The sequence below is a fragment of the Engystomops pustulosus genome, chromosome 11, assembly GCF_040894005.1.
Source record: "Engystomops pustulosus chromosome 11, aEngPut4.maternal, whole genome shotgun sequence".
NCBI classification, from domain to species: Eukaryota; Metazoa; Chordata; class Amphibia; order Anura; family Leptodactylidae; genus Engystomops; species Engystomops pustulosus.
Window position 1 is genome coordinate 82,050,998 of NC_092421.1, and position 18,060 is coordinate 82,069,057.

An 18,060-nucleotide genomic window follows, 5' to 3' on the forward strand; every position below is an offset into this window, starting at 1 on the left:
CTTGTGTCACCCCTCATCCTCATAGACTGTAAGCTCTTGTGTCACCCCCTCATCCTCATAGACTGTAAGCTCTTGTGATACCCTCTCATCCTCATAGACTGTAAGCTCTTGTGTCACCCCCTCATCCTCATAGACTGTAAGCTCTTGTGTCCCCCTCATCCTCATAGACTGTAAGCTCTTGTGTCCTCCCTCATCCTCATAGACTGTAAGCTCTTGTGTCACCTCCTTATCCTCATAGACTGTAAGATCTTGTGTCCCCCCTCATCCTCATAGACTGTAAACTCTTGTGTCAGCTCCTCATCCTCATAGACTGTAAGCTCTTGTGTCACCCCTCATCCACATAGACTGTAAGCTCTTGTGTCACCTCCTCATCCTCATAGACTGTTAGCTCTTGTGTCCCCCTCATCCTCATAGACTGTAAGCTCTTGTGTCCCCCATCATCCTCATAGACTGTAAGCTCTTGTGTCCTCCCCTCATCCTCATAGACTGTAAGGTCTTGTGTCACCCCCTCATCCTCATAGACTGTAAACTCTTGTGTCACCCCCTCATCCTCATAGACTGTAAGCTCTTGTGTCCCCCTCATCCTCATAGACTGTAAGCTCTTGTGTCACCTCCTTATCCTCATAGACTGTAAGATCTTGTGTCCCCCCTCATCCTCATAGACTGTAAGCTCTTGTGTCACCCCCTCATCCTCATAGACTGTAAGCTCTTGTGTCACCTCCTCATCCTCATAGACTGTAAGCTCTTGTGTCCCCCTCATCCTCATAGACTGTAAGCTCTTGTGTCCTCCCTCATCCTCATAGACTGTAAGCTCTTGTGTCACCCCTCATCCTCATAGACTGTAAGCTCTTGTGTCACCCCTCATCCTCATAGACTGTAAGCTCTTGTGTCACCCCTCATCCTCATAGACTGTAAGCTCTTGTGTCCCCCTCATAGACTGTAAGCTCTTGTGTCCCCCTCATCCTCATAGACTGTAAGCTCTTGTGTCCCCCTCATCCTCATAGACTGTAAGCTCTTGTGTCACCCCCTCATCCTCATAGACTGTAAGCTCTTGTGTCACCTCCTCATCCTCATAGACTGTAAGCTCTTGTGTCACCACCTCATCCTCATAGACTGTAAGCTCTTGTGTCTCCTCCTCATCCTCATAGACTGTAAGCTCTTGTGTCACCCCTCATCCTCATAGACTGTAAGCTCTTGTGTCACCCCCTCATCCTCATAGACTGTAAGCTCTTGTGTCACCTCCTCATCCTCATAGACTGTAAGCTCTTGTGTCCCCCTCATCCTCATAGACTGTAAGCTCTTGTGTCCCCCCTCATCCTCATAGACTGTAAGCTCTTGTGTCCCCCTCATCCTCATAGACTGTAAGCTCTTGTGTCCCCCCTCATCCTCATAGACTGTAAGCTCTTGTGTCACCTCCCATCCTCATAGACTGTAAGCTCTTGTGTCACCCCCTCATCCTCATAGACTGTAAGCTCTTGTGTCACCCCCTCATCCTCATAGACTGTAAGCTCTTGTGTCACCCCCTCATCCTCATAGACTGTAGGCTCTTGTGTCACCCCTCATCCTCATAGACTGTAAGCTCGTGTGTCACCCCCCCCATCCTCATAGACTATAAGCTCTTGTGTCACCCCTCATCCTCATAGACTGTAAGCTCTTGTGTCACCCCTCATCCTCATAGACTGTAAGCTCGTGTCACCTCCTCATCCTCATAGACTGTAAGCTCCCGTGTTACCCCCTCATCCTCATAGACTATAAGCTCTTGTGTCACCCCTCATCCTCATAGACTGTAAGCTCTTGTGTCACCCCTCATCCTCATAGACTGTAAGCTCTTGTGTCACCTCCTCATCCTCATAGACTGTAAGCTCTTGTGTCACCCCTCATCCTCATAGACTGTAAGCTCTTGTGTCACCTCCTCATCCTCATAGACTGTAAGCTCTTGTGTCCCCCTCATCCTCATAGACTGTAAGCTCTTGTGTCACCTCCCATCCTCATAGACTGTAAGCTCTTGTGTCACCACTCATCCTCATAGACTGTAAGCTCTTGTGTCACCCCCTCATCCTCATAGACTGTAAGCTCTTGTGTCACCTCCTCATCCTCATAGACTGTAAGCTCTTGTGTCCTCCCCTCATCCTCATAGACTGTAAGCTCTTGTGTCACCCCCTCATCCTCATAGACTGTAAGCTCTTGTGTCCCCCTCATCCTCATAGACTGTAAGCTCTTGTGTCACCCCCTCATCCTCATAGACTGTAAGCTATTGTGTCCCTCTCATTCTCATAGACTGTAAGCTCTTGTGTCACCCCCTCATCCTCATAGACTGTAAGCTCTTGTGTCACCCTCTCATCCTCATAGACTGTAAGCTCTTGTGTCACCCCCTCATCCTCATAGACTGTAAGCTCTTGTGTCACCCCCTTATCCTCATAGACTGTAAGCTCTTGTGTCACCCCCTCATCCTCATAGACTGTAAGCTCTTGTGTCACCCCCTCATCCTCATAGACTGTGAGCTCTTGTGTCACCCCCTCATCCTCATAGACTGTAAGCTCTTGTGTCACCCCCTCATCCTCATAGACTGTAAGCTCTTGTGTCACCCCCTCATCCTCATAGACTGATAGCTCTTGTGTCACCCCCTCATCCTCATAGACTGTAAGCTCTTGTGTCACCCCCTCATCCTCATAGACTGTAAGCTCTTGTGTCACCCCCTCATCCTCATAGACTGTAAGCTCTTGTGTCACCCCCTCATCCTCATAGAATGTAAGCTCTTGTGTCACCCCCTCATCCTCATAGACTGTAAGCTCTTGTGTCACCTCCCATCCTCATAGACTGTAAGCTCTTGTGTCACCCCCTCATCCTCATAGACTGTAAGCTCTTGTGTCACCCCCTCATCCTCATAGACTGTAAGCTCTTGTGTCACCCCCTCATCCTCATAGACTGTAGGCTCTTGTGTCAACCCTCATCCTCATAGAGTGTAAGCTCGTGTGTCACCCCCCCCCCATCCTCATAGACTATAAGCTCTTGTGTCACCCCTCATCCTCATAGACTGTAAGCTCTTGTGTCACCCTCTCATCCTCATAGACTGTAAGCTCTTGTGTCACCCCCTCATCCTCATAGACTGTAAGCTCTTGTGTCACCCCCTTATCCTCATAGACTGTAAGCTCTTGTGTCACCCCCTCATCCTCATAGACTGTAAGCTCTTGTGTCACCCCCTCATCCTCATAGACTGTGAGCTCTTGTGTCACCCCCTCATCCTCATAGACTGTAAGCTCTTGTGTCACCCCCTCATCCTCATAGACTGTAAGCTCTTGTGTCACCCCCTCATCCTCATAGACTGTAAGATTGCCTTCAAAGTATAAAAGTCCAGTAGGGTAGAAAGTTGGGCCAAGCAAAGATTTTGGAGCGTACCAAACACCACCTTCTTGGATTTTGGGCCATTGAGCATTGGCGAGGTTACTAATGTCATCAAAGTCTTATGGATTCGGGACAGAGACCTGCAGCATTGGGTCACTAAGTGTGAACCCATCAAGATGTGCGTAGGATTTGTATATACCGTGCCTGCTATGAATTTGGCCATTGTACGGACGTGTGTGTCTAAGGCCTCCTGCCATTTTGTTCTGACAACTCCGGGAATTACCGGGCGGACAATTGCTAAACGATTGTTGAGTCCAGTTCAACAGTTGCAGGTTTGTTCCACTAAATCAAAAGTGTCTGAACCAACTTGTGTGCAACAGCCTAAAGACTGAGAAGTAAAACCAAATGGGAACTTAGGTAAACGGTGAGAATGCAAAGAAAAAGAAATCATTTGAGAGACCTGAAAATGAGCGCCCCAATAATTGCCAATGAAAGGCTACAACAACAATTTTTAAAATAAAAGTGGGCTGACACGCGTGGTTGGCCACCCCATTGGCCATATGATGTGGACTAGTTGCCAAAAATACAGCAAAAAAATTAACAAATTACAAAAAAAAAAAAAAAAATTCATTGTCTATAGAATAGCTAGGCATAAGCCCACCATAGCTCCACCACAGAGCCTTCTCGACTCCTTGCATTAATGATCTCAGTGACAGGCCGTACACGTTACTAAGTCTTACCTGGAACCATAATTTAAGCGAGCAGCATATAAAATCCGGCTATTACCGCTAACCGACCACAGAAGACGTCTTATTTGAGTAACAGAATAATCATTTATGAAGGCCTCGGACTAATCAGAGCGGCATTCTCCGTCTCCCAGGAGTCTTTTTTGATTTCTGTTTGATCCTCCTATACAATCCTAATGAGATTTTTAATTGAACTTTATGGGGACCCTCCGAGGCCTCCAGACCTCACAATCAATCTCCAGTGCTGTAAACTATTTGAAGTTTTTCTTGCAGAAGGTGAGGCACCCTGCATGTCCTTGGCATAATTTGAAGTGGAGATGTTGCTTCTCTCCGCAGCTGCTGGCACCTTTTCCACCTTCTCATAAAGTTGAAGGTCATTGTATGAATTATGTGTAGCAATAGAACTACAAAGGAGAACTTGTAGACGGTAACACCACGAATTAAGCATCACCCTGACAACACTTGACAGAAAATATGGATTTTCAGCTATTTAGTACAAAAAAAAAAAAAAAAAAAAAGAAGAAGATACAAAAGAAGTACAAAGATTTCCTCCTTTGTAGTAGACGCGCAATAGTTCATTTTAGAGGTCTAGTTTTGGAGAGACACAATATTCTTTGTGAATAACGTAGAATCATCGGATTAATAAGGAAATGTAGAATTTTCTTTGCACATAAATGTAAAGCATCACGATGATGTACTTCTATTCTCTAAAGGAAACCTACCACCACGGATCTACCTATTATATAGAGGTGGTAGGTGCCTCTATTGTCCGTGAGGATAGACCTTTAAAGGGATAATCCTCACGTCTCCTGTATCTTTAACTTTTATTTCCCTAATATGCTAATTTTCTACTGGGGCGTGGAGTAGCCGGAGCTGAGGTTACACGCCGCGGCTACTCCATACCCCAGTAGCCTCTCCTACCAGCATATCATCGGCGCGCAGCTACGAGGAGCTGTGTGCTCTCATCCGCGAAGGCGGCATTCTGCACATGTGCAGAACGCAGGCCGCGGCTTCAAGGTCACTGCTCCGAAGTTGGAGCTACTGCGCATGCAAAGAACTCTGGCTTTGCAGACAAGGGTAGCTGCGCGCCGAAGACATCTGGTAGGAGGATCAAGGAGGCTACTGGGGTCTGGAATACCCGCACAGCCTCAGCATCGGCTATTCCTCGCCCCAGTAGCCTCTTTAGAAAATTAGCATATTAGGGAAATAAAAGTTATAAAAAGATACAGGGGATATCCAATAAAGGCACCTACCACCCAATCTACTTTAATAGGTACCTTATATACTCGAGTATAAGCCTAGTTTTTCAGCACAAAAAATTGTGCTGAAAACCCAAACTCGGCTTATACTCGAGTAAAAAATATATAGGTTTTACCAGGTTTTTGTGGTAAAATTAGGGGCCTCGGCTTATACTTGGGTCAGCTTATACTCGAGTATATACGGTAGATCCGTGGTGGTAGGTTTCCTTTAAAGGGTTGGTCTGAAATTAGAAGAAAAAAATATATATATATTGTATGTAAGCTGTATTGGATATTACAAGCCATTCCTAATTATAAGAATTGGGCTGATGGAGAATACCCAACATAGCCCATGTAAGGCAGGTCACCACTGTGAAGGGACTGGCCGTCCGCCTACTTTCTGGGTGTTTAGAAGTTATCAACCAGTATGAAGTAAGCGTCAATACTGACAAGATGAGGGAGCAGTGTGGGATTACATTTATGCCATACAGACCCTTCAAAATAAATCTGTGGGACAACCCCCTTTAAATAGAACCTTTACCCACATCTAACTATGCGCCCCTAAGTAGGTGGAGCCCCAATCCCCCCCCCCCCCGATTGTGATGCAGTTAGAATTTTATGTCTAACCTCCATTGTTGTTTGTCTCAGATTTTCCGGCCTAGGACAACCCACACGTCTGGAAACATCCTACGGTAATTTACTTATTGGGATCCAAAAACAATGGTTATGAATAAGATGCAATGGAGACTAGAGATAAAATCCAAACCTTGCCCAATTGATTCATTCATTATTGTTATTCGGAATCATCAATTAAAGGGTGAAAAGAGGTGGAATTGGTGGCTAAGGGTCATCATTGAGCGCCGCGTATAAAATTATTGTACAGTAAGAAAACTCCACAAGCATTTTACTGGGCCACTTTTTATGGGTTTCCAAGCAATTGTTTCAGTAGGAACACCTGTATACCTTGTATCTCATTTCGTGCATGGTGTAGAAAGTCACCTACAGCTTATATATATTATATACACACACACACAAAAGTGCCATAGCCTTGGATGAGGCCACATTTTGCATGTAGATTGAGGCCTCGCCCAAGTACTTTGGGTGCCTTCAGTAAAAACTTCAAATATCTTCGGAAATGAAGCTTGTTCTATCACAACCCCAAGGGCAAGCACTCAGAAGACTGCTAGGGGCCTCCTCTTTTACAAACTCAGTAATACAGTACGTTTGGAAGAAAGTTGTCAGCTTTTACCTTAGTCTCTTGGGTGACCGATATGATGGTATATAGGAGCAGCTGTCACTTTCAACAAGTTTTGATGGAACCCTATACATTTCGGGTGTCCATACTGCATAGGAGATATAGTGTCAGACTTGGGTTCTCCCTCCATCAGTCCCTAGGAAATAGCCATTAAGTCTCAAAAATTGATTGGTTATATAAATTGATATTGAACCTGCGCCCCCCGAAGGATTCCCAGGTACTCTTGGGGGGCCAATCAATCACTGCTCTGAGGCAAGTGGTCCAATAACCTTTTGTAATAGGTGGTGTGAAGATAATCAAGGGTAATAAAAAGAATTAAGGAGAGGTATTGGCCAGGGAAATAATATTTGGCTCCTCCAATCTGGAAATCAATCTTGGCACAATTATGGCCGCCTACTCCTTTGTATGGCATTGGATACTGACCCGTGTAGCATAATGGAATACCAGAGATTTCACAAAAGGTAAAATAATACAACACACAACTATTTTAGGGTTTCGGGGGTGTCCTTACATAAATAATAGGCCACATTTTGTCTCTGTAAGTCTTGCTCAGAATGCGCCTGACCCTCTACATATAACCTTATGCTGCGCATTACTCAGAAATTGTAAATGGCAGCGTTACATTTTATACAGGGCTAACATTTACAGATAACAATTGTGATACAGCTACACGGAAACACAAGGTGATTCCTGACATTTCTAAGAAAAGAGCTTCTCTCTCCCAAATGTATCGGGGGATCACAATACAAAAACACTGGACTGGCTCGTCGGCTATCACCACCACGGGCGCGAATGTCAGCGAAATAAAATGACCTTCAGATTACAGTAGAGCAGAGAGGCTTTTACTGCAACATTTGGCCTGTGTGATAGGGGGGAAATGTATCAGTTTTTAGGATTGTGTTCACCGGAGACGTCATGGAAGAAATGATGGAAATAAAGATTCACCAGGCAACTGTCCAACAGGAGCCACCAATGAGGGAGAGAGTCAGATACATCCACTTCATGTTTCTGCATTTCATTTGATTTATCGAATTTACGTTAAAGTCAGTCTGGATTTAAAAAAAAAAAACATGGCTGCTTTCTCACCCAAAATACACCTTTACATTCCACAGTCAAAACTGGGCTGAGCAACAACCACATAAAATCTACGAAAAGGTTAGATTGTTTGGGGAAAAAAATCACCATGTTTTATTAATCATGGACCACTTTAAAGAATAAAAACTTTTGCCTAAGTCTTCACTAACCAAAACCAAGCAATTCTCTAATGTACTATAATTATCTATCTAGCAGAGGTGTTACCTCCCCTCCCACCCTCCATTTGCCATGCTTTCTGGTTGCCATAGGAAACCGTATAGTACAGCTAGAGACAACATGAGGCTTGTTGAGAGGGGCTATAGGACCTGTAGTGATGTCACAAGCATGTGACTCACCACATGCTTCAGATCGGCCAATTACAAACAGGCTGTCAGTGGGGTGCGCTGATGTCACAACCAGAAAGTACCCACCCCCATCAGGAATAGCTGAATCTAATGTTATATATACCACATATATCTCAGGCTAGGAAGAACCCAGCAGCATAATATAGGAATTATTATTAAAGTCTCTCTCCAGCTGTGCTAAAACTATTTTTTGCCAGTAACTTTTAAGCCCTTGATTAGTATTTTATGCTAATTATTCCTCAGGATAGGTCATCAGACTCACCATGGATCAATGTTACTGGATGGGACAGAGTCAATTGGGTAGGTTATCTTCTTCATACACCTTATATCTATGGGATGTCTATCATCACGTGTAGGGGTGGTGCAGAGTAACGACTGACAACAACAGAATTAATCAGGTGCACCAGAAGGCATTGCCCCACCCTCAATGCACTAAAAATCTAATTGTCATGAACATAAAAATGTAATTTTCTCTGAAAAGGATATCAGAAATAGGAAACGTATCTTAAAAGCTTATCAAGTGCGGGTTTCATCTGGGTGGTGATTTTGGGATGTGGGAGGCTTCCTCCAACACCAGTAGGAAATGCATTAAACAAAATGCAAATTTCAGGTAAAGGAAAACTTTTGGACAAAATACCAATGCAACTCAGAGAAAAATCTTAGGTGTAATGGCAGAAATGTAGGAACATTGCCCCGAGGCTGCAGCGGAGAGTTAGGACGAGGCGTCGGGGCGGCCGCATCGTGTCCCCCCCTCTGCTCTCCTGTTAGTGGAGCACTAAAGCTCTAGAAATTTGTTTTTTAAGCGCAGGTTTCGGAGTGGAATGATGGGGAACTGGTTATGGTCAATCTTATTTCTGTTATTTTCTATCCCTCGGTGGTAGTGTAAAAAATTTGTGTTGACTAATATAATGCCACCGTTTGATTATATTACAGACTTTGGAGCGGCTTTGGGGGGATATGGAGCTCCTTGCACATTCCCTTACTTACATTTGGCTGCGGAAAGTCGCTAACGATATAAAGCGGAAATGTTTTATTTATACAGTAATAATATTACAAAGCATGCCACGCTTCTTCCAGGTAGATTCTGATTTAAATGTGCCGCTGTGGTCTTTCTGATTTAACCACTTGTGCTCTGAGGGAGCAAAAAACTCAGTATAATGAGCCCCAGCGATGAATACAATGCTTATACAGAATGCTTACTGGCAGCTTCCTCGGCTTCTAGTATATCTATGCTTACTAGTTTATGGGATTATATGACAATATGTTGCTCCATAGCATCTCTCTAGTACCTGTACCTCTAGTACTGCTTTCTCTCTGTTATCAAGACCCAAAGCAGGTCCTCGCGGTGAGTGCACCCTCTGTAGTGTACCCTACCATAACTATGAGACCCTCTGTAGAGTACCCTACCATAACTAAGAGAGCCTCTGTAGAGAACCCTACCAAAACTATGAGACCCTCTGTAGTGTACCCTACCAAAACTATGAGACCCTCTGTAGTGTACCCTACCAAAACTGTGAGACCCTCTGTAGTGTACCCTACCAAAACTATGAGACCCTCTGTAGTGTACCCTACCAAAACTATGAGACCCTCTGTAGTGTACCCTACCAAAACTATGAGACCCTCTGTAGTGTACCCTACCAAAACTATAAGACCCTCTGTAGAGAACCCTACCATAACTATGAGAGCCTCTGTAGTGTACCCTACCATAACTATGAGAGCCTCTGTAGTGTACCCTACCATAACTATAAGACCCTCTGTAGCGTACCCTACCATAACTATAAGACACTCTGTAAAGTACCCTACCATAACTATGAGAGCCTCTGTAGAGTACCCTACCATAACTATGAGAGCCTCTGTAGAGTACCCTACCATAACTATGAGAGCCTCTGTAGTGTACCCTACCATAACTATGAGAGCCTCTGTAGTGTACCCTACCAAAACTATGAGAGCCTCTGTAGTGTACCCTACCAAAACTATGAGAGCCTCTGTAGAGTATACTACCACAACTATGAGACCCTCTGTAGAGTATACTACCACAACTATAAGACCCTCTGTAGAGTACCCTACCATAACTATGAGACCCTCTGCAGAGCACCCTACCATAACTATGAGACCCTCTGTAGAGAACCCTACCAAAACTGAGAGCCTCTGTAGAGTACCCTACCATAACTATGAGACCCTCTGTAAAGTACCCTACCATAACTATGAGAGCCTCTGTAGAGTACCCTACCATAACTATGAGACCCTCTGTAGAGTACCCTACCATAACTATGAGACCCTCTGTAAAGTACCCTACCATAACTATGAGAGCCTCTGTAGAGTACCCTACCATGACTATATGACCCTCTGTAGCGTACCCTACCATAACTATGAGAGATCAGGCTTTAAGTTTGTCGTGTTTTATTTATTTTATCATACCGATTGTCTTAGGATCCATGTGCTTAACCGGGTCTTAACCTGGGCTGAAGCACATGGGCCGCAAAACTGGAAGGACTAGAACCTGCTGTATCATTAGTGATAAAGCAACGTGACTGGGTGCAATAGACATATGGGGACCTATGAGCAATTTGTGCGGCCAAGTCAAGGCCCCCAATACAGTCGAATGCATGGAGCCTAAATCATTGCCGTTGCATTACCAGCATTCACAAGCTACAGAAATTAGACCCGTGGTCCTTTGTTTACCGTCCACGTACTATCAGTGTGTAAGGGCCGAAACACAGTCCAAGCAGCAAACCTGGAAAAGGAATAGGACCTGCTCTGAGTTTTGCGTCCACAGAAATATATGGAGACAAGATACTACATGGTCAACGTACCACGACTAACATACAAGTCCAATCTAAAAAAGTGTATCCAAAAGAAACAAAAAACGTCATTTACATGAAAGTTTTAATTTACTAAGAGACCTCATCAGTCTTCCTCATCCTCACCAAAATGCTTCCTTTTCTGTAATTAACCTATTTCTTGGGCAACCAATTAACCCATCTCCGACCCTGAATAACCAACATCTGGATCTTGACTTGACAATCCTGATCCGCTTCCAAGACCAAATGTAAAGCAGAAAAGAATCTTTAATTCACATTTTTATTGTCGTACAATTGGTATGTGAATGAACACTCATGAAAACAGATTTATTATTTTATTTTTTACATATTTCAGATTTTTATTCTTTACTTCTGACCCAGGGCCATGAGGCGTCGCTTGGCTACTGCCATCACAGCATGCCATGATGATAATCAGATGATAACATTGTAATCATAGAGACCTATTTGGGGATTTATTCTCTAATAATGACGAATAATAAGAAATATTGTCATTTTCATCGATTCTCTAAGACTTGTGTATGAAACACTCGCTGCCCGTGGTGTTGGGTTGCGGCTGCTGTCAGTTCTCGCTTTCTCTGGCACTGACACTTTTATTTTAATCCTTTGTTAAATCCCGTGCACTTTTCCTGTAGGAACATATGCATGGCTTCTTTGTGCAACAAGTGTGGCAGATCTCCAACGTATATATCCCTCTCCCCTGGAAGCTGCCCACTGGACTTAGTTTTTCCCACTCTGGTTATGTGGGTCAGCCGAGAGCCAACATTCCTGGGTGAGTCACCAATGTAAAATGGACATTGTATCCATTAAATAGCCTCATGTTGCCACCCGTGTGTAGCCAAGTTTGCTTTTGTTGAGAAATCAGACGGGGCCGAAAAAAGGTTTGGGAAACGTGTGAGTGAAATCTGTCAACAATTAAAAATAATTGCACGGGAACGAGAGCTCGACTTGGTGGGGTGACAGAGGAGGTGGCAATAAAGACGCAAGACAGACGCAAGACATAAAAATAAATAATTGTAATAACTCAAATGTGTGGGGGGGGGGAGCAGAAAATAATAATTAGACATATAATGTAGAGATTACAAAGATTATTGTTTATTTTGGTGAATTTCCAAAAAAATTGATTTCAAAGAAATATTTATTTGGGGCTGGTAGTGGAGTGGGACAGGAGTGGCCGCTGTTTTTTTTTAAAGACAAGTTTATTATTTGTAAAAAAAACAAAACAATTAACCTTAAAAATCTTTTTATTGTTCCGATGCACCTAAACACATCCATTCAGTCTTAATTTAGAATATCCTAATATTGTGTATCGGGACCTATGAAAAACTAGGCATCTCCGTGGTTACAGACTACAAGTAATTCATGTAGAGGTAGTCATACATCTCTGAACCCAACATAAACTTTATTAACAGTTGATAAATATGGTCAGTGTTCATATTGAGCACAAAATTACCTAATAAGAGAAGTGACAGCTGCTCGGAACATAATTATATATCAGTTGTTGTCAAACCTTTAGACAATTCAACACTGGCCTCACCAGCTGGAGCTACGCCACAATTCCTTGCCCGAACGGGTCTGAACACTGAAGGTCCATTTGGGATTTGTAAATACACCCACTTTACACTCATGAAATAGGTCTCTCTGTAAGACTGTATACTAACCATAGAACTAAGATTATTGAAAGGAATTGTAAAGGCTGGATGTGTTCTGTAAAAGTGGCTTACGAGCTTTGGAGCAAAATTATTTTTTGTTTGAACAATATCTTCATAATAAGAGGGTGTGGCCAGCTGAAAAGGGCGAAGCTTAAAATGCAACATTGTGTTCCAAAACTACAATATTCAACTGCAAAAGCAAATGATAGGTAAATATGACATAACATTACATACTTTAGAGGGAACCTGTCAAGAGGATTTAGGCCCACAAGCCATAACTGATCTTGTGCCACTAATAGGAACAGAAGGATGTATTTCTATGATCTGGAAAATTCAGTATCGTGCATAAAAGTTGTAAACAAATGACCTTTGTAACGACAGGACTGGACAAGAGTCAATGGACTTGACCCCTCCTGGTTTAACTAATGGTGCTCCCATGAATTGTGATGATCTACCTGGACTATGGGATATCCATTAAGCCAGGAGGGGAGCGATTCTTCTGCACCCCCATGTAGACCAGATCTGAACGGATTCCACCTGCCCGCTCCCTGCCTGCTCCTCTCCCAGTTCCGACACTCCAGTAGTGGCATGTGGGTCGGAGAAAGCCAAAAACAGACAGGGATGGGAGATTTATGAGCTTTCTCCACAAGCAAACTGGAGAAGAAGGCAGAGTGAATCTCTCCCAGTGTCTCTCCAGACTAAAGACCTTCTATTCTAAAAATTGCTTTGTCTAAGAGTAGTAAATATGCCCCTTGTCCTTCATTCAAGAACAGCGCCACTATGATCCATAGGCTGGAAGTGGTATTGCAGCACATCTCCACTGCATAGAAATGACTTTTTGTAGAAGATAACGTCATCACGACATTAGCCATGAATTACACCGGCCATTAATGGACTAGTACATTAGTCTGTTTATATAAGTACACAAACTAGTGCCGGCTGCATGTTGATTCCTTGGAGAAATGAGTTCCCAGCTATAATAAAAGTGATGATGTTAAGTGGTTTAAATTTAACAGATGGCATGCTCTCTAATTGCAAAGTAATTTACAAGATGCTATAGAAGTTAATTACAATACATATGTGTGTGTCATAAAACTCTAGAAATCATAAATCCAAATGAGAGTTATGAACATATTCGGAAGGTTTTCGGCGTTCTTACCGGATTGCTTCTCATGGCTCCGCCCACAGCTCTGGCAGCTTTCGCATTGCCGCTGAGCTCAGCAAGTTCCTTGTAGGTGATTGTTTTTCCCATTGTGACGTTCTTCAGCAGAGACAGGAGCACGCTTTTCTGGAAGGAGTCTGAAAGAAGAGATGACCCTGATTCGTTATTAATTGCTTAATAATTGTGTAATTTAGGTACATTTTTCTTTCATTGACAATGGCTTCTGATAAGTATTTTTTGTTACCTTATAGTGGCCTCTAGGAAAACAAAAAAGGGGAGCAGAGGCACTCAAGAGGGTAAAACGTGGATCTAATAGAAATAGTCAGGAGTCTCAACGCATGGGTTGTGCAAGCTCAATGGCAAACGTCCTCCTGTCCGTCCAAGCTGCTGTGTGTGCCAGGGTATAGGAGGGCAGCTGTGAAACAGGGTCCTGAGAATGGTAATAACTAGTTTCAAGAACACCTATAAACAAGTATAGGCAGTCCCCTACTTAAGAACACCCGACTTACAGACGACCCCTAGTTACAAACGAACCTCTGTATTTTGGTAATTTACTGTACTTTAGCCATAGGCTACAATAATCAGCTGTAACAGTTATCAGGTGTCTATAACTAAGATTTATTGTTAATCCTGGTTCTTATGACAACCCAACATTTTTAAAATCCAATCATAGAGACCCAGTTCCGACTTACATAGAAATTCAACTTAAGAACAAACCAGTAGAACCTATCTTGTATGTAACCTGGGGACCGCCTGAACTAAATATGAGGTTCAGTTTGAGGACAGCAGGGACAACCAAAGTTTATTCTCCTCCTATTTGACCTAAGTCTACATTATGGTGGTGTTTTAAGAGGATGATTGAAAGGGTGTTTTTGTATATAAAAAAAACAAAAACAAAAAAATTCCCAATATCTGTTGTTGAGGAATGGTTGTGAACACGAAACTGCTGATCGATTTTGGTCCAGTATGAAGATGGTTGTGTACGGTTGACCCTTAGACAGTGATGTGGTCATCCTCTCCTCTGTAGTATCTGTTGGTGTCTAGGTTTCATGGGGTCATATAGTTGGAGCATTTATACTATAGACGAGGTGGTTTGGACCTGGGTGTACATAGGTTTGCATAACTGCTAGCTTTCGACAATCTAGGGCCTCCTCCTCTTCATTCAAGTACTCTAAAGGCCCAAAGGTAAGAATGGTGACCCAACGAGTACCTGCAACCCACTTGGGGATAGGGATTCATTTCATTTGTAGGGTGTATCTCCACGAGCACTTATATATTAGCTCAGAATTGTATCTTTTATAGAAGGAATTTTCAGACTAGGTAGTCTAGTAGGGTCCAATCTACCGTATTCAGCAAGGACTATCCATTATTCTAGGACATCTATTTTTCTCCACTATCTGAGTAATTACATCCATTAACATTTTTCTATATAGAAGTAAAAATGTCATTGAACTCTTGAGCTTCCACCAAAGTTACTTAAGTTTGCCCGGAAGGCTCGTGAGCACTTTTTTTCCTGCTGGTTAAATGAATTAAAATAAAAATTATTTGAGACTGAAGGGAATGATAATCACTTTGTTATAGGGGCCAAATAAAAAAAAAAAAAACCTACGTATAGTCTTTAATATTATAACATTAAGCAAATTAAACATAAGCATAATCCAGGTGATACCAAAAGAAGGTCACCAAAGAAATTAACTTTTTTGTTCATTAATTTACATGGATTAGCAGAGGGCAGAAAGATAGCAAATCTGCTCTAGTTTTTTCTTGTGATATAATTTCGTACCGTGCACCGAGTGTGGCAGTAGGTTGACTGTGGGGTTAATCAGACTGATTTGTCCTTTTAATTGCTTTCTATTCAAAGAAAATTCATTAGATAATGTTCTCTTCAAAATTCATGAATCAATTTAACTGGAGAAACCACATTAACGGCTTTGGGATCATTAGCAGAAGCATCCGTGTTAGTCCACGATGGCCGGGAGAGCTTCCTGAAGCAAACATGGGTTTGTTTATTGTTTATCTTCTCGAGACGATTGTAACGTAGCAGGTAGCAGGTTGCCGCTTGCACATAAGAAGTTGCCTATAGTGAATATTCATAGAGTGGAATATGAAGACACTGAAGACCTCTATGCCGATGCGCGGTCTCGTTGTAGTGCATGGAGGTAATTGAAGACAGGCAGGAATTGGCTAGTAAGTTTGTTTCTTTTTTAGCAGGGGGACTTAAAAGGGAGGTTGGACTCAGCAGGGAGGCTGGAATTAGGCTTTGGGAAATCTCTAAGAATAAAATGAGAAGTCTATGCAAACTTAACTGGAGCATGTAACAGTTACAAGAAACAGGGGAATGGTTCCAAAAACATCATTTAGAAGAGTAGAAGAGTTAGAGAGAAAGCAGAAAATAAATGTCCATGTCACTGAATCTAATTTACATAGCAATAGGACAGATTTAAAAACTATACAGCTCGGGGAAAGAACATTATTGAAAGCGGACGGAGGTGGCCAAAATGCGGCTGCTGCAGAATGTAATTCTCATACCGTAAAAGATCAAATTCATGTCAGGGATTCCCGATGATATCGTTAAGCGTAAGGTTTTGTTAAGAATCTTAAAAGAACAATGCATCCTTTACACAAAGTTAAAAGTTGTATGACCTGGAATGGCCTGGGTTATCTTTAATGGCTTTATATTATTACCGCTATACTAGATTCATTAACAAATAAGATCAGAAAATTTTTGCAAGTCAATCTTTGAGCATGTTGCCAATCAACGTCTGCCCACCTTAACATTGCCTTTTAGACCATAATACTTTTCACAGTGCTCAGCCACCTTAAAAAGTTGATTGCCAAGGGTATAACTTGAAGGGGTGCAGTGGGTTGCACCCAGGCACCTTAGGAGGCCCATAAAAATCTCTCAATACTATAAACATTACAATCTGGATGGGGGAGGCTGTGCTAAAAGGCTAAGCCAGAAGTCTTTTGGAGGATCCCATAGAGCACTGATGGCGAACCTTTTGGAGACAGATTGCCCAAGCTACAACCAAAACCCAATTATATGTTGCAAAGTGCCAACATGACAATTTAAGCAGTAATTTATTGATCCCTGCTGTATCACAGGTTTTAAATCGCATTGGCGTCCTGAGTTCACCAATACAATAGAAAGATGGAGAAATTTGGATTGTAGCTTTCCTCCAGGGTCCCCTGAAGAGGAAGGATCAGGGGACCCAGAGCAGGAGGTCCAATAACAATACATCTCTATCCACACCTTCCCGCTCCTCCTTTAGTCTTGGCAGCCAAATAACGCTGAGCATGGCACGTCCTGGGCTGTATTGGATCACAGGAGAAAACCTTGAGTCCTAGCTGGCAGACTCTGTGTTGGGGAGAAGGCCTGGGTGCCCACAGAAAAGGCTCCGAGTGCCACCTCTGGCACCCGTGCCACAGGTTCGCCACCACTGCTATAAAGGATCCTATGGTACTTTGGAGAGCCAATCCTACTCTGGTCACGACACCGATGTTTTTAAAAATTTACAAAATAGGCCCCACTGATTTGTATTGAGGACTATTGGGGTTCTTTGTTTTTGCGATGGCAACAATAGCGCGGCATACTCTGAACATACTCTAACTAGAGCCTAATTCAACCCAATTCACAATTCAGAACATAATTTTAAAGAGGGCTATAGGGATAATGAAACCACTCAATAGGTCTTCCACTTAGAGGAATTAATGAGCCTCAAACATATCGAATGTGAATCTATAAGAATAATATGAGATTGTTGGGGGTGCTACACTGGGCATCCCCGCCAATAATTTGACCGCAGCACTGCAACATAGTGGATTGAGCCAGGAGTATACAGTTCCATCCATTGAACAAAACAATGGTGGATTGCAGCCTTCATTCCTTATTCATTCTTCTTTAAAAGACAGTACATTTACAAAATTGTGTAGTACAAAATGGCGGTCATAGACATACGTGTTTCAGACATTACACATTGCAGTTAAAGATGTGCGGACCCAAACTTTAAGTTGGGGTCGGGGTATGTGTGAATCTTGCGCAACCGAGGCAAATTGCTGGATCGGTGGCTATGGAGCCAATCCAGTAAGCTGAAACCCCTACCTACTAGCCATGGCTTTTTTAAGCCAGGGGGTATACCACTGTCTGATCACAACCATGTCTAGGGGCATCAATTTGACAGATTGGCTGCCCGGCTGACAATACGGCAATATATCTGGGTCGGGCTGGACGCACCCAAACCCTGGACCTGGAGTAAAAAATACAATCCCACTCATCTATAATTGCAGTCCATAGTCACCGTCCACGGTCCAATCATTTGATAGAAATGCTGCTTCATGGTGGATGGAGTCAGAAGTATAACGCTCCATCCATTGTGTGGTGGTGGTGTTATCCAACTTCAGGTCCCT

At 42.9% G+C, this 18,060-nt stretch overlaps 1 protein-coding gene across 7 annotated transcripts in view; it reads right to left on the minus strand.

Moving 5' to 3' along the window:
- The window catches only part of MGMT (O-6-methylguanine-DNA methyltransferase), a 292,365-nt gene that overhangs the window by 21,121 nt on the left and 253,184 nt on the right, over positions 1–18,060 (minus strand). For all 7 annotated transcript variants that reach the window (XM_072129983.1, XM_072129980.1, XM_072129982.1 and 4 more), the window contains one exon: positions 13,651–13,790. In XM_072129983.1, the coding sequence (XP_071986084.1) occupies positions 13,651–13,790 (140 nt within the window). The remainder of the gene's footprint in view (positions 1–13,650; positions 13,791–18,060) is intronic.